At 49.8% G+C, this 16,604-nt stretch overlaps 1 protein-coding gene across 3 annotated transcripts in view; it reads left to right on the forward strand.

The window, feature by feature from the left end:
- PIP4K2B (phosphatidylinositol-5-phosphate 4-kinase type 2 beta) overlaps positions 1-15,865 on the forward strand; it is a 37,832-nt gene extending 21,967 nt beyond the window's left edge. For 2 of the 3 annotated variants that reach the window (XM_033183238.1, XM_033183235.1), the window contains exons 4-10: positions 1,059-1,211; positions 2,122-2,268; positions 3,278-3,316; positions 3,847-3,960; positions 10,317-10,575; positions 11,043-11,146; positions 11,807-15,865. In XM_033183238.1, coding sequence (XP_033039129.1) covers positions 1,059-1,211; positions 2,122-2,268; positions 3,278-3,316; positions 3,847-3,960; positions 10,317-10,575; positions 11,043-11,146; positions 11,807-11,887 — 897 coding nt within the window. In that variant the 3' untranslated portion in view covers positions 11,888-15,865. The remainder of the gene's footprint in view (positions 1-1,058; positions 1,212-2,121; positions 2,269-3,277; positions 3,317-3,846; positions 3,961-10,316; positions 10,576-11,042; positions 11,147-11,806) is intronic. The other variant, XM_033183237.1, reaches the window with a different exon arrangement.
- The last annotated feature ends 739 nt before the right edge of the window (positions 15,866-16,604 follow it).

Below are 16,604 nucleotides of genomic sequence, written 5' to 3' on the forward strand. Positions count from 1 at the left end.
AAAAAAAAAAAAATAAGCCAGGCATGGTGGTGTACACCTGTAGTCCCAGCTACTTGGTAGGCTGAGGCGGGAGGATCACTTGAGCCCAGGAGATAGAGGATGCAGTGAGCTGAGATCTCACCACTGTACTCCAGCTTGGGTGACAGAGTGAGACTCTGTCTCTACACAAATGATAATAATAACAGGATCCTCATTAAGAGATGGGGAAAGGACTTGGAGAGGAGACATTTCTGTGATATGATCCCCATGTATGTTTTCTTGGGAACAGGGACATTTGGGATCTCCCCTCAGCCTTGCCTCCCTATCCCTTTGGTTGACTCACACCTTCCCACACCCTCCCTCTTAAGGCTTCTACTGTTCTCTGATCCTAATGGGAATAGGGCCTTGAGGAGGAGCAAGGATACAACCAGGAAAGCTCCCCAAAACTGCCTCCCAGCCCTGCATAGACAAGCAGGAGGTTGAGGCAAGGGGAAAGGTGTCAGGCTTGGAGATGAGGATCAGCTGTCTGCTTTGGGGAAGGTTTTTCAGCATTAGGGTAGATCCACGGACAAGAGACCAATGGGCATTGCTTCTTTGTGCTAGACCCCTTGAAGACAGTATTTCCTAAGCTTCATCTTTGCCACCCCCGAGAGACTGGGAGAATCAGCTCAGTTTGTGTCTTTGTGTTCCCGATGAGGAGATGCAGGGGTAGAGATGTTAAATGTCTCACCCAAGGTCGTAGTGCGTGTGAGAGTCCAGATTAGACTCAGCCCCCTCCATCAGAGGCAGAATTTTAGTAGGAGAGCTCTCTGGGATCAGGATGGAAACCTTCACAGTCAGTCCTCTTCCCATCCTAGACTGGGATGAAGGGCACGTGGTAAGGAACAATTCTTGTCACTTTGGAGGAAGACTTAGGAAGGGATGTGAACACTGTGAGAAAAGCGGCGGGTAAACTCCCATCTGGGAGTCCCTCTATCTCCGTGTTGTTGGCACTCAAGCAGTCCAGCCCCTGAGGGAAGACTCAGTGAAAGAATTCTGTTCCCCTGGCAAGCCCAGCCTGCTTTTGTTTCGATTATCAGAATTCAGTGACGCGCAGCGCCCCCATCAACAGTGACAGCCAGGGCCGGTGTGGCACGCGTTTCCTCACCACCTACGACCGGCGCTTTGTCATCAAGACTGTGTCCAGCGAGGACGTGGCGGAGATGCACAACATCTTAAAGAAATACCACCAGGTATGGTGAGTCCCAAGCCTGGGCTGCAGAGGATGGGTTGGAAGAGGGAGAAGAGAGCCCCGGGGGAGCTTCTTAGGGAGGGGTTGGTCCTCTCTGGTAATGGCAGCTGCTTCTGATCACCAAGCAGTGGGACTCTTCTGCAACCGTGTTTCTGTGAGCTGAATGCCTAATTTAAAAAGGGAAGAAGGAGCCGTGAAGGCTCATTGCTAACTGAGCCCCAGCTGGAAACTGTTCACGCTCTGGCACCCGTTTCTTCTGAAAGAGGGCCCCTCGGCTCGGCAGGCTTGTTTCTTTTCCTGTCCCATCTCTCCACTCATCTGGAACCTGTCCATGAGGAAGGCAGGGAGTCCCGTGGCACCATCTGTGTGTCTGTCCTCAGCCTGCTTGAGTCTTCATTTCTGGGGCACCTGACAAGGGCTAAAGGGAACTTCTGGTGTTTCGGGAGTTATGGCAGAAACCCTGGGGCATGGCGTGGATAAGAGCTTTGGATGTGGAGCCGTTCTCTTCTCCCAGATGGCTGGATCCCTGGTGGGCCTTGTCTCTTCCCTGTGGCTTTCCCATATCAGGCTGGCAGAAGAGATGCAAGGTGTGGATCAGGGATTTTCCTGTGGTAGAATCCTATTTTAAACAAAATCTTAGGTGAGATACTAATAATATGAACCCACAGGGGCTCTGAGCCGCCTGCTCAGATCGCCTTTCTCTCTGCCATGCCAGCAGGAGGCTGGAGGTGGCTGTTGCCTGTTTTAAGCCTGAGAAACCCCTATTGCTTCATAGAACCCAGCTGGAGAACTACTGGTCTAGAGGCTGGAATTCCAGGGAGCCAGGGAGCATTTTAGTCTGCGGTGAGCCCTATCCATCCCTGGCACTGCCTGTTCCTTAGTCTTTTCTCTCTTCTTCCTTTCCATTCTAGTTCATAGTGGAGTGTCATGGCAACACCCTTTTGCCACAGTTCCTGGGCATGTACCGCCTGACCGTGGATGGTGTGGAAACCTACATGGTGGTTACCAGGAACGTGTTCAGTCATCGGCTCACTGTACATCGCAAGTATGACCTCAAGGTAAAGGGCTCTGTGTTTGCTGGAGCTGTGCCTCCCTGCTGTCTGAGCTCCAGAGGGGCCACTACTCCAACTTCCATGTAATTGGGAAAGCCGGAAGCCTATGTGTTGGCATGGACAGGGAACTCTGGAGTGGATATGCCTGATTCTTGTGGACCAAAGGCTGTTTGAAGTCCAGATGACAGTAACAGGAGATTATTTAAACCTTAAATGCGCCATATTTATGCAGCAGTTGATGTTCCTGTCTGTGGAATGTGCACAGCGAGGGAGGCTGTGCTGACGCACGCACTTTAGCATCCATCAGGCCCCCATGGACTGCCAGCACAAGTGCATCTCTAGATGCTGAGAAGGACACACTTGTGGCTGTGAACTAGGGTGCTCCGTATTCTTGAACCTGGCTTCTGACTTCTGTCAACTTATGCCGCCATCCCTTTCGTCTGTGCTGCAGCTGTGCTGGTGTCCTCTGCGTTCCTGCAGTGCCTGTGCTCCTCTTCCCAGGATTTCACACCTGCTGTCTGGAATAGTCTCCTCTCTGTCCACCTCCTCCTTCCCCAACCTAATTGCTTCCTCCTTACCCTTCTGAGCTCAGCCCAAATACTACTTCCAGGAAGTAGGTAGGCCCTGGCCACTGTCCCTCCACAGGCCAGGCCCCTGTGGTGTGTGCTTTCAGAGTGTACTGTCTCCTCCCTGTACCACTGAGCACCGTGGTAGTGAATGAGCTAATGACTGTGGAACCACTGCTGAATATCTGTCTCCCCTGTTAGAAGGAAAGTGTCTTAAAGGCAGGGACTGAGCTTCTCCAGTGCAGTCTTGTTTGCTGAGCACATAACAAGTATATTGCACGTAGAGCTCTATAAGTGGGCTTGACACAGTAAATGAACAAGGTGCTGCCTCCTGGCCCCTCTAGAACTCTAATCAGCCTACTTGAGTTCACCTGCTGGCTCTCCCATATTTGCTCATGCAGTCAACTTTGCCTCAGCTGGACTTCCCCTGATGGCTCTTCTCCTTTCAGGGTTCTACGGTTGCCAGAGAAGCGAGCGACAAGGAGAAGGTACGCTGGTGCTGAGCAGGAGTGGAAGGGTTGCTCAGAGTCAGAAACAACTCCTGTCAGCCATCCTGTCCTTCGCCCACCCCAGCCCCTAGCCAAGCTCCCAGACATACCATCTGTCAACATGAAATGCCCTGTGTCACCAATCACCTGCCTGTCCTTAACGCTAGGCCTAAACCTTGGTCTGTGGTCTTTTACCTCTGCCCTCACTAGGTTCTTCATAGTCCTGCTGGGATGGGAGACATTTCCATCTCATAGTCTAGCCTGAGTCAGTTACTGGCTGCCTGAGCCCTGAGCTGGTCCATGCTCAAGAGGAAAGAATCCTTTAGTCGTTCCTCATCTTTCATGTATTTGCCCTCCCTGCCTGCCCAAAGCTGGGGACTGGAGGCTCCTGCACTGTTGATTTAACAGGTTGAGTGTCAGTACACTGAAAACCTTTCCGCTTTCTGTACAGTTGCTCCCAGCAGAACAGTTGGGTGTCCCTGGGGTGAATGAATCAGGCTTACCCAGCCTAACTGCTGTTGCTCACCTAGGCCAAGGACTTGCCAACATTCAAAGACAATGACTTCCTCAATGAAGGGCAGAAGCTGCACGTGGGAGAGGAGAGTAAAAAGAACTTCCTGGAGAAACTGAAGCGGGATGTTGAGGTACTTACTAACCTTCATTTTCACTTGCAGGGCTCCTTCTTACCTAGAGTAGGAGCCTTTTAAACCTTAAGAAGAATGGAATTCACTACTTTCCAGGAGTATAGACAAAAGGAAGGGTGGTGATTTGAGCAGTGTGGGCACTTATGGGCACCTAAAGCAAGTGCAAATGATCATTCCACCTGATGGAACATAGCTGGCGCCAGTAGTACCTTTGTAATTTAGTTTAGAATGCTTTTCCCTTTTCACTAATTCATTCCAACACCTTTTCCAAACTCCCTTCTGCTGTTGTCCCTACAATGGAGAGGGCATCTGGCCATCAGAGCTGTAGGAACCCAGCTCTTAAGATCCTGTAACCCCAACATTTTGGGAGGCTGAGGTGGGAGGATCACTTTAGCTCAGCAATTCAGTACCAGCCTAGACAACATAGCAAGACCTCATCTCTACTAAAAATTAAAACATTGGTGGGGCGCGGTGGCTCAAGCCTGTAATCCTAGCACTTTGGGAGGCCGAGATGGGTGGATCACGAGGTCAGGAGATCAAGACCATCCTGGCTAACACAGTGAAACCCCTTCTCTACTAAACAAATACAAAAAATCTAGCCGGGCAATGTGGCGGGCACCTGTAGTCCCAGTTACTCAAGAGGTTGAGGCAGGAGAATGGTGTAAACCTGGGAGGCGGAGCTTGCAGTGAGCTGAGATCTGGCCACTGCACTCCAGCCTGGGCGACAGAGCGAGACTCCGTCTCAAAAAAAAAAAAAAATTAAAATATTTAGCCAGGGGCAGGGGCACACACCTGTAGTCCCAGCTACTTGGGAGGCTGAGGTGAAAGGATTGAGCCCGGGAGATGAGGCTGCAGTGAGCTGTGGTCTCACCACTACACTCCAGCCTGGGCAACAGAGTGAGACATTGTCTCGAAACAAAAACCAAAAAAGTTGGCTAAGCATGGCTGCTCATGCTTGTAATCCCAGCACCTTGGAAGGATGAGGTGGGAGGATCACTGGAACCTAGCAGATCAAGGCAGCATGAACCATGATCGTGCCACTGCACTCCAGCCTGGGTGACAGAGCAAGACTCTGTTTCAGAAAACAAAAATCCACCAACCAGGTTCTTCTCTGGCTCTAGCTCTGATTCTCCACTTATCCAGCAAACTTCTGTTTGTAGTCTGGGGAGGACAGGTGCTCAATAGGGAGAATGTTACCTGGACCACTTGATAACTCAGTGTCTTCTTCTCTTTTGATAAATTGAGAGGCTGCTCGTTAAAACCAAACCCTACAAACAAACTTGGGAAAAAAAGTTTTTTGTTTTTTTTTTTAATTGTGGTAAAATACATATAATAATAGGTGTATTTTTTTGGGGGGGGAGATTTTCACTCTGTCCCCATGCTGGAGTGAAGTGGCATGATCTCGGCTCACTGCAACCTCCACCTCCTGGGTTCAGGTGATTCTCCTGCCTCAGCCTCCCAAGTAGCTGGGACTATAGGTGCATGTTAGCCATTTTGAAGTATGAGTGGAATGAAGTATGAGTGGCATGAAGTATATTCACATGGTTATTCAACCAGCACTACCATTCATCTCTGAACTTTATCTTCCCCAGCTGAAACGCTATACCCATTGAACACTAATTCCCAGTTCCCCTCCCTAACCCCTGGCAATCAGTATTCTATTTTCTGCCCCGGTGAAGTTGACTACTCTAAGAATTTCACATAAGAGGAAGCAAACAGGCCAGGCGCGGTGGCTCACGCCTGTAATCCCAGCACTTTGGGAGGCCAAGGCGGGCGGATCACGAGGTCAGGAGATCGAGACCATCCTGGCTAACATGGTGAAACCTCGTATCTACTAAAAATACAAAAAGAAAATTAGCCAGGCGTGGTGGTGGGCACCTGTGGTCCCAGCTACTCTGAAGGCTGAGGCAGGAGAATGGCATGAACCCAGGAGATGGGGCTTGCAGTGAGCCAAGGTGTGCACCACTGCACTCTAGCCTGGGCGACAGAATGAGACCTCATCTCAAAACACACACACACACACACACACACACACACACACACACACCTGATTAATATTCCATTGTTTGAATGTATTACATTCTGTTTATTCATCAGTTAATGGACCCTTGTTATATCAGTTGGGGTTCTCCAGAGAAACAAAACACATAGAATGTTTTGTAAATCTCTTTATACCAAGATATTTATTTTTTATTTTATTTATTTATTTATCTTTGAGACAGAGTCTTGCTGTGTTGCCCAGACTGGAGTGCAGTGGCACGATCTTGGCTCACTGCAAGCTCCACCTCACTGCAAGCTTCACGCGCCATTCTCCCACCTCAGCCTCCTGAGTAGCTGGGACTACAGGTGCCCACCACCACGCACGGCTAGTTTTTTTTTTTTTGTATTTTTAGTAGAAACCGGGTTTCACCGTGTTAACCAGGATGATCTTGATCTCCTGACCTCGTGATCTGCCCTCCTCAGCCTCCCAAAGCGCTGGGATTACAGGCGTGAGCCACCACGCCTGGCCCCAAGAGATTTATTTTAAGGAATTGGTTCATGGGATTATGGAGACCAACGAGATCTGCAGTCAGCAAGCCGGAGGCCCAGGAGAGCTGGTGGTGTGGTTTTACTCTACAGGCCATCAAGCTGCCAGGCAGAAGAGGTTCCCTCTTCCTCACAGGAGGGTCACCCTTTTTTTTCAAGCCGCCTGCTGATTGGATGATGCCCCTCCAAACTGGGGAGGGCCATCTGCTTTACTCAGTCCACCAGTTCTATGCTCATTTCACCCAGAAACCGTCACAGACGCACTCAGAATAATGCTTGACCAAGTGTCTGGGCACTCAGGCCCAGTCCAGCTGGCATATACAATTAGCCATCACACTTAGGTTGCTTCCACCTTGTAGCTGTTGGGAATAATGCTACTCTGAACATGGGTGTCATAAACTTCGTATTGCTAGGAAGCATTTCCTTAGTCACCCCTAACTATGTTCTTTCTTTATTCTATCTTTCATCATCTGACATTATTTGTCCTGAGTCTTTCTCCTTCTCCCTTTTCTACCTCCCCCTACTGTCGTTCTAAGAAGAATTTAATGCAGTTTACTCAGTGCATTTATTTTCAATGCCTATTGCTTTATAAATGTTCTCAGGTGGGTGGAGGGCATGGTGCATGGACCCTCTTTTTCCTGGGACCCTGGCCCCTTCTCCCTGGGCCTTAAGAAGGCTTTGTCTAGAAGTGTTCAGAGTGGTGTCCCTCCCGCCCTTCCTCTTCCAAGGAGATCCTGCTGGGCTCCCATCTTTAGGGCTCCTTGTGCTTTAAGTTGTGTTCTGGGCCTGTGCATAGAGCCACTCTGCTTCCATGGTGATTCTCCTCCTAGTTCTCTGTTAGGGCCTAACACGGTGGTCGGTCTGGCAGTCTCCTAGTGACCACTGTGTGATGGTGACTGCACTCCTGCCTCTTTATTAGCTAAACTGGAATGCCAGCTGGCCATTTCCATCCTGTATCATTCCACACTTTGTCTGGAAATCCTAGATAAAAGACTTGAACCACCACCCTACTCACAGCACCCATTAAACAGATGAGAAAACTGAGGCTTGGCAAGGGGAGTCACATGATGCTAGGGGGAGGGCCCCAGAACTTTCTCCTGCACCACACAGCCTCTTCCGACCTTTGGGGAATGGGTTGAGAATATTGGTTGGTTGTGGCTGCCATTCTTGTGTGGTTTTGTGTTCCCTCTTCCTTTTTTTTCTATTTTTACCTGGGCTAATAAAGAAGTCAATGACATTGTTTTTTCAGACTTTGTCTCTGAGGCCAGTTAGAAGTATATTTTACCTTGCAACCCAATGGATACATACAACTAAAACACTGTCTACCTTTATTTTCTATCTTGTATTCTGATATTTTTATTCTGTTTTATTATACCGTAGTCCCCCTTTATCAGCAGGGGACATGTTCCAAGATCCCCAGTGGACGCCTGAAGCCACAGATAGTACTGAGCCCTATATATACGGTGCATGAATTTTTTTCCTTTTTCACAATTTCACGGATAGAAGATTTGTTCTTACAGGAGATCTTAGCAACCTCAGCATGCAATTTATTTTCTTTTTAAGTCAAGAGCTTTCACCTTTTCACTTAAAGCTGGCCAGGTGCAGTGGCTCACACCTGTAATCCCAGCACTTTGGGAGGCTGAGGCAGGTGGATCACTTGAGGTCAGGAGCTTGAGACCAGCCTGGCCAACGTGATGAAACTGTGTCGCTACTAAAAATACAAAAATTAGCTGAGTGTGGTGGTGATGCACGCCTGTAGTCCCAGCTACTCAGGAAGCTGAGGCAGGAAAATCACTTGAACTTGGGAGGTCGAGGTTGCAATGAGCCGAGATTGCACCACTGTACTCTAGCCTGGGTGACAGAGCAAGACTTTTTCTCAAAAAAAGAAAGCACTTTATGGCTTCTCTTTGGCATATCTGAATTGCCAACATCACTACTCTTGCTCTTTGGGGTCATAATGAAGTCAAATATGGGTTACTTGAATACAAGCACTGTGATACAACTATAGTGAACTGATAACCAAGATAGCTACTGACAGCTACTGAAAGACTAATGGGACATTAGTGTGTACAGTGTGGATACACTGGACAAAGGGATAATCTGCATCCTGGTCAGCACTGAACAGAACATAGCTAGATTTTATCACACTACTCAGAATGGTGCACTATTTAAAAACTTATGAATTATTGGCCAGGCGCGGTGGCTCAAGCCTGTAATCCCAGCACTTTGGGAGGCCGAGATGGGCGGATCACGAGGTCAGGAGATCGAGACCATGCTGGCTAACACGGTGAAACCCTGTCTCTACTAAAAAATACAAAAAACTAGCCGGGCGAGGTGGCGGGCGCCTGTAGTCCCAGCTATTCAGGAGGCTGAGGCAGGAGAATGGCGTAAACCCGGGAGGCGGAGCTTGCAGTGAGCCGAGATCCGGCCACTGCACTCCAGCCTGGGCGACAGAGCGAGACTCCGTCTCAAAAAAAAAAAAAAAAAAACTTACGAATTATTGCTGGAATTTTCCATTTAATATTTTTGGACTGTGGTTGACCACAGGTAACTGAAGCCATTGTGGATAAGGGTGGACTACTGTATTTAATTTAAAGAAATCCTAGTTCCAGCCCACTACATTGGGTTTAGGAGTTGTAATGGGTTGAAATTTGTGATCAGAAATATATTGCTGTGTTGCATCCATCTCTCCAGCCTCTTCCATAGTATATCATTTCATTATTTCTTTCCTCAAACTTGGCCATGTCCTCTTTTTTTTTAACAAGAGACAGGGTCTCACTCTGTTCCCCAGGTTTGAGTGCAGTAGCACCGTCATAGCTTACTGCAGCCTCAAATATCTGGACTCAAGCGATCCCACTTCAGCCTCCCAAGTAAGTAGGACCACAGGTGTGCACTGCCACGCCAAGCTAATTTTTTTGTTTTTTGTTTTTTGTTTTATTTGAGACGGAGTATCACTGTGGCCCCCAGGCTGGGGTGCAGTGACGTGATCCTGGCTCACAGCAAGCTCCACTTGCCAGGTTCACACCATTCTCCTGCCTCAGCCTCCCGAGTAGCTGGGACTACAGGCACCTGCCACCATGCCCAGCTAATTTTTTGTATTTTTAGTAGAGACAGGGTTTCACTGTATTAGCCAGGGTGTTCAATCTCCTGACCTCGTGATCCACCCGTCTCGGCCTCCCAAAGTGCTGGGATTACAGGCGTGAGCCACCACACCCGGCCACACCCAGCTAATTTTAAAAGTTTTTTGTAGAGATGGGATCTCACCACATTGCTGAGGCTGGTCTCAAACTCCTGGCCTCAAGTGATTCTCCCTAATTGGCCTCCCAAAGTGCTGGGATTGCAGGCATGAGCCACCGTGCCCAGCCACCATGGCCTCTCTTGATCCCAAACCGTCATGGGCTGTTCCCTCTTCCTGCAGCGCTCATTTTATCTTTAACCTGCAGCACTTGCCTCACTGACTCCTCTTCATCCTTCAGCCTTGGCCTCAACTCCTTTCTTCAGGGAGGGTCTTGCTCACCCCTCACTGTAAACTCCCACAGCTCCTTGATTTTTTTTTTTAAGACAGTCTCGCTCTGTTACCCAGCTAAAGTGCAGTGGTGTGATCGCAACTCACAGCAGCCTCGACCTCCTGCCTTTCCCCTGCTGAGTGACTGTCTTCCCCACTAGACTTAGAGAGCTCGCTGAGGGCAGGTGCTCTGATGCCTTACTCTCTGTTGAATTTCAAAACTCTGTAGAATTGAGTTGAATGCCATTTCCCCCTTTCTGGATGTCACTGGGATGTCCTGTGTAACCTCTTCTTCCTTCCATCTTTCCGTCCTTGGCCTTCCTAGTTCTTGGCACAGCTGAAAATCATGGACTACAGCCTGCTGGTGGGCATCCATGACGTGGACCGGGCAGAGCAGGAAGAGATGGAGGTGGAGGAGCGGGCAGAGGATGAGGAGTGTGAGAATGATGGGGTGGGCGGCAACCTACTCTGCTCCTATGGCACACCTCCCGACAGCCCTGGCAACCTCCTCAGCTTTCCTCGGTTCTTTGGTCCTGGGGAATTCGACCCCTCTGTTGATGTCTATGCCATGAAAAGCCATGAAAGTAAGTCAGAACCTGTGCCTGCCCTGCACAGCCCTGCCCTCATCCTAACCCCTCAGCTCATTGTTTAGATCCTTCTAGGGGCATCTGGGCCTCCACCTCATTCATTGCTGCCTTTGACCTCTTTCTGCCTCCAGACCCTCCAGGGTCGCCACCTCAACCTGGGGCCCTGGGGCTCCTTCTCTGCCAGGCTTTCCTATGCTTCCCTGCTTGTCCTGGCTGACTGAGGAATGGTTCTGCTCTGGTTCATGGGATGAACCAAGCTTTATTCTCACTGTCCTGTCAGCCCCTCAGAGTGACTGTGAAGATCCACTAAGATAAGAGCTATGAAAGCTGGAAAGGACTCCACTGGTCCTTTTCTCAGCCCCAACATGATAAGCCTTGTGTCTGGGGGTTGTAGCAGTGCCCAGCTGCTTTCTGCCCTTCTCCTGCCCGCTCTTCCTCCTTCCCTGCTCTCCATGTCCCTCCAGGTTCCCCCAAGAAGGAGGTGTATTTCATGGCCATCATTGACATCCTCACGCCATACGACACGAAGAAGAAAGCTGCACATGCTGCCAAAACGGTGAAACACGGGGTGAGTCCTCTCCATCTTCATCCAGGGCCCAGCTGAGTCGGTGCGTCTGTGCTCACCTTCAGACCCCAGCGAGGGCAGTCTCAGGCCTCTTGCTCCAAGGAACACACTCCTGTCCCCTTCCTCCCAGAAGAGCGGACTGGAAGAGCAGCCTGCCTGCCTTGCCATGTTCCCTATCTTCACCTACCCACTCCCTGCCAGGCTGGGCCCAATTTGTTTATTCCCCAGTTCTCTAGCCCTTGGGGCCAAGCCCACCAGCGTTTTTCCTCAGGGCCTGCTGGGCCTGTTGTGCATCTTGTTGAAGGGCCAGTAATAGCTTTGCTTCCATGACCATACTGCTCTCCATAGGCCTGTTTCCCCGTGGGCCTGAAGCCCTCTTCTCCATGTAGTGACCCCCACAGAGATCCAGAGCCTCTCTGCCACCTCCCCACTGCCTTTCTTCTACTTCGGTACAGGCCTGGGGTTATAAATCACAGGAGTGGGGCCAAGACAGTTCAGGACTTGTGAGTCACTTCCTGAGGTAGTCTGCTCGGTCTTGGTGGGGCCGGGGGTGGTATTCAACTCTGATACTAAGTGGCTTCTGAATACCCTGGCTCCTCCCAGGTGCAGCCTCCTGATTGGGGCACAGGAACTCAACCTGAATCAACCTCTTGTGTATTACAGGCAGGGGCCGAGATCTCGACTGTGAATCCTGAGCAGTACTCCAAACGCTTCAACGAGTTTATGTCCAACATCCTGACGTAGTTATCTTCTACTTTCAGCCAGAGCCAGAGAGCTGGATAGGCGGTCGGGGATCGGGAGTTAGGGAGAAGGGTGTATTTGGGCTACATGGGAGGGTGGGAGCAGAGTCGGGTTTGGGAGGGCTTTAGCAATGAGACTGCAGCCCGTGACACCGAGAGAGACTTTAGCTGAAGAGGAGGGGAATGTGCTGTGTGTGCACCTGCTCACAGGATATGACCCCACCTTCTACTTACCCTTGATTTTTCCCCCCATTTGACACCCAGGTTAAAAAGGGGTTCCCTTTTTGTTACCTTATAACCTTTTAAGATACCTTGGGGCTAGAGATGACTTTGTGAGTTTATTTGGGTTTTGTTTCTGAAATTTCATTGCTCCAGGTTTGCTATTTATAATCATCTATTTCATCACCCTACCCACCTTCCCCATCCTTGCCGAGCTCTCAGTTCCCTTCAATTAAAGAGACACCCAGTAGACCCAGCACAAGGGTCCTTTCAGAGCCAAGTGCTCTGATGCCAGGTTGGAGAGGTCAGATGCCTCGCCCTGCTGCATTTGCTCTTGTCTGGATTAACTTTGTAATTTTATGGAATATTGTGCACAACTTCCTCCACCTTTCCCTTGGATTCAAGTGAAATGTTGCATTATTCCTCCATCCTGTCCGGAACATACCAGGTCAGCACCAGACATCTCGGATCAGAATCAGAGATCTCAGAGGGGAATGAGTTCATCCTCCTGGGATGATGAGGGGCAGGAAAGCGGCTGGGCTCTCGGACACCTGGTTCTCAGAGAACCCTGTGATGATCACCCAAGCCCCAGGCTCTCTTAGCCCCTGGAGTTCAGAAGTCCTCTCTGTAAAGCCTGCCTCCCACTAGGTCAAGAGGAACTAGAGTACCTTTGGATTTATCAGGACCCTCATATTTAAATGGTTATTTCCCTTTGGGAAAACCTCGGAAACTGATGTATCAAATGAGGTCCTGTGCCCTCGATCTATTTCCTTCCTTCTGACCTCCTCCCAGGCACTCTCACTTCTAGCCGAGCTCTCAGCTCTGGGCGAATCTCCAAGCACCTGGAGTGCTCTTTTGCAGAGACACCTCCTTAAGCCCCGGGATGACCTTGTAGGAGATCTGGCTCCCTTTGCCTGGAGAGTTACAGCCAGCAAGGTGCCCCCATCTTAGAGTGTGGCGTCCAAACGTGAGGTGGCTTCCTAGTTACATGAGGATGCGATCCAGGAAATCCAGTTTGGAAGCTCGATGTGAGTTTTGACCTGGCCCCGCCTTGGGGCTGTTTTTTCTTGTTGCCCCGCTCTAGACTTAGCAGATCTGTGGCCCACAGGCTTTTTTGGAAGGAGTGGCTTCTTGCAGGTGTTCCACCTGCATTCGGAGCCTGCCACCCACGCCCTCAGAACTGAGCCACAGACTGCTCTGGCCAGGAGAGAAACAGCCCTGTTACTCTGCATTGGGGGAGGTACATTCCTGCATCTTCTCACCCCCTCAACCAGGAACTGGGAATTTGGGATGAGATATGGTCAAACTTGTAGATAACCCCAAAGATGTGAAGATCGCTTGAGAAACCGTTTTGAATGAATAAATTGGTTTCCTGTGACTCCTTCCAAACCTGGCCAAGCTCAGCTTCCAAAGCAGGAACGAGCACTGTCTCTGTGCCTGACTCAGCATACAGGTCAGGAAAGAATGGAGACGGCATTCTTGGACTTCAGTGGGGCTGCTGGCTTGGATGGGAAACCATTCTGGAAGAGGCAGATGGGGGTCAAACCACTGCCCTGGCCCCAGGAAGGGGCCATAGGTAGGTCTGAACAACTGCCGCAAGACCGCATGACAGGGAACTTGAAACCAACTGGCTCATGGAGAAAACAAATTTGACTTAGGAAAGGATTATATAGGAATAATGTTTGGGCTTGATTTCCCCATGTCATAATGAAGAATGCAAGTTTGGATCTGCTCCTCGTCAGGCCCAGCATCTCTGAAGCTGGGAAAGCTGTCTTCCAGCAGCCTCCATGGCCTTGGGCTCCCACCGGCTTCTCTGCGTTTGGTCTGCTGATCATGTTGCCATAATGTGTTTGGAAAGTGTAACACATTCTTAGCGGTTAAAGACGACTACCAGGTATCTAACTTGTTTAACATTGTGTGTGTGTGTGTGTGTGTGTGTGTTGTATATTGTTTACAGTTTGAGAGGTAGCATTCTGTTTCAAATGCTTTTTGTTTTTCTGACAGTATTGTTGACTGGGTCGCAACATTTTGAGCTGTGGTTTGGTGGATTTTCAGTTGTTTTTTTTTAAAGGTCATTCGCTGTGCTATCTTCAAAACCTTGAGTTTGGCCCTTAATGTTTGGCATTCTAATGTTTAAAAGCTATTTATCTTGCTTTATACAAGTTTCCTTTCTCTTCTTTTCATCATGATACTCTATTCGATCTGCAGTTTGAATGTAGAGAAAGAGGACTGATTCCCCAAGCACCGTCTGCCCCCACTCTTTCCTCCTTGGGTCCTGCCATTCTTTTACTGGGCAGCCGAAGGCATCAGAGGGCAAGTGACTACCCTCAGCCTCACTCCCTGGGGCCATGAAGAAAAGCTCAACAGTCTCATGGCATCTCCGAATAATGTCGGGTCTCCCAAGAAGAAAGGTGTAAGAATAAGGACATGGCTGATTGGGCGAGGCCAGGATAGGGCTAAGGCCAGGATTCCTGGCTGGCATCCAGTCACCCCTTCTCCCATCCTTCACCCTCTTCCACAAGTCCACAGCCGAGACACTGTAGTCTCCCAGCCACGGTGACGAGTGCCCTGGAAACTCCACTGAGCTCTAGATGAAGGTCCCTGGCCCTGGTTCCTGTTAATTAACCACTGGGTATTTGTGTCCCCCAGCACAGACTCCTTTCCTATGCCCTGTGGCTTGGGGTCACGGGGCTTGCCAGGAAGCCACGGTTGAGGGGTGCAGACTGAAGCAGTGCCCCACCTCTCCTTGTTTCTCTAGCTCAGGGGTGGCTGGTCTGTGGCAGGTGCCACGAGTGGCCCTGTGGCTGTTCTCAGTGGCAGTCTCTTAAGTTCCCACCACAGGCAGCTCTTCGTACCCTCTCCCTACTTCACTCTTTCTCTTGCCTGGACTTTTGGCCTCCAATGGGCCTGCTGGTAGCACTCAGGGTGAGGCTAGACTCCTGCCTTGCCTTTCCTATCTTCATGGTCTGCCAGGGCATGCCTTGGGGAGGTGGATCAAAGACCCAGGACTTTTCTCAGTAGCCAGTCCTACCCCCCAGTTGTCTTTTTACCAATTCAGGGTGGGAGAGAAAACGGCAGCACCCCAGCATGTGAGTTACTCAGGTGTTGGGGGCCAGAAGGGACAGTGTGTTTAAACAACCCTCAGAGCTCTGGCCTTAAACCTGTGGCCCCCCCACCAAGTCTAGGAGCCTCATCTCTTTCTGGCAGTCATGCGGGCAGGGGGTCCTGAAAGGGAAAACCCATTCAGACAACTGTTCCTCAATCTACCAGCCATCTGCAGGGGCAGTGATGCGGCCTCTCCCTCCTCTAGAATGTGCCGCTTATGAAGAGTGCCCCACAGGGAAGAGGAGGCTCAGCTGTCCTTGAGTAGCTTGTGCCAGTATCCCAGGGCAGAAGTTTCCACAGGAGCCTCTTGCCCTTGCTCAGAGCCACTTTGTGAGGCGGTGGGAGCCAACACCCTTGGGGGAGGGGGCAGTTCTGCTCAGCACACCCCAGCATCAGGTCAGATCATTGAAATTAAAAAATGTGAATGAAGTTCATATCTACCTTTTGGGGAAACAGGATAACCCACCACCCCACCAAGTGTGTGACTTCTCCATATCCCATTGCAGTTTCCAGTTTTTAAATAGGAATTTTCAATCTCCCGTGCTTGTCTAACGTCTGCTTTAAACAGTTCGAGACCCTGTTACTGTTTGAAAATGCATGCATGTTACAATGAATCTCCAACCTGAGGAAAAAAATAAAACTCAAAAAGCTTTGTGTACATCTGTTATGTGTGAGTCCTTGGGAAATGAATCTTTTTTTTTCTTTCCAGAATTAAAAAGTTTTGGTCCTAGCTTTAGAGGCAGCTTCGGCTAAATCAATGTATGGCTTGAGTTTGGAGAAAGAATATGGTCAATGACATCCCGTTTTCAGATGCAATTAATAAGCAGTGGTTAAAAGCACAGCACCACTGCCTGGGTATGGGGGCTCATACCCAGTACTTGGGGAGGCCAAGGCAGGAGGATCGCTTGAGCCCAGGAGTTCAGGACCAGTCTGGTAACATAGTGAGATCCCGTCTCTACAAAACAAGAATTAGCCGGATATGATGGCACATGTCTATAGTCCCAGCTACTCCAGAGGCTGAGGTGGGAAGATCACTTGAGCTTGGGAGGTTGAGGCTGCAGTGAGCTATGATCGCACCACAGCACTCCAACCTGGGCAATAATGAGACTCTTAAGGAAAAAAAACACCACAGCACCAGGGCCAATCTGCCTGTTGGCTGTTACCACCATGCACATGGAAGAACACACAAACCACCCCCTTCTCCAGCTGTGTAGAGTGAACTCTGGCTAGGAGCCACTCACCTGACATAATTCAACATGTCACCTCTGTGCACATCATCTACTCCATCTGAGCACTTAACTTAAAACCTAGTGGTTCTCAAAGTGCGGTCTTGGACCAGCAGTGTCATTAGCACCTGGGAGTCAGAAATGCAAATTCTTAGGTTCCAACCCAGATCT

Source organism: Trachypithecus francoisi, unplaced genomic scaffold (assembly GCF_009764315.1).
Source record: "Trachypithecus francoisi isolate TF-2019V2 unplaced genomic scaffold, Tfra_2.0 Lachesis_group20, whole genome shotgun sequence".
NCBI classification, from domain to species: domain Eukaryota; kingdom Metazoa; phylum Chordata; class Mammalia; order Primates; family Cercopithecidae; genus Trachypithecus; species Trachypithecus francoisi.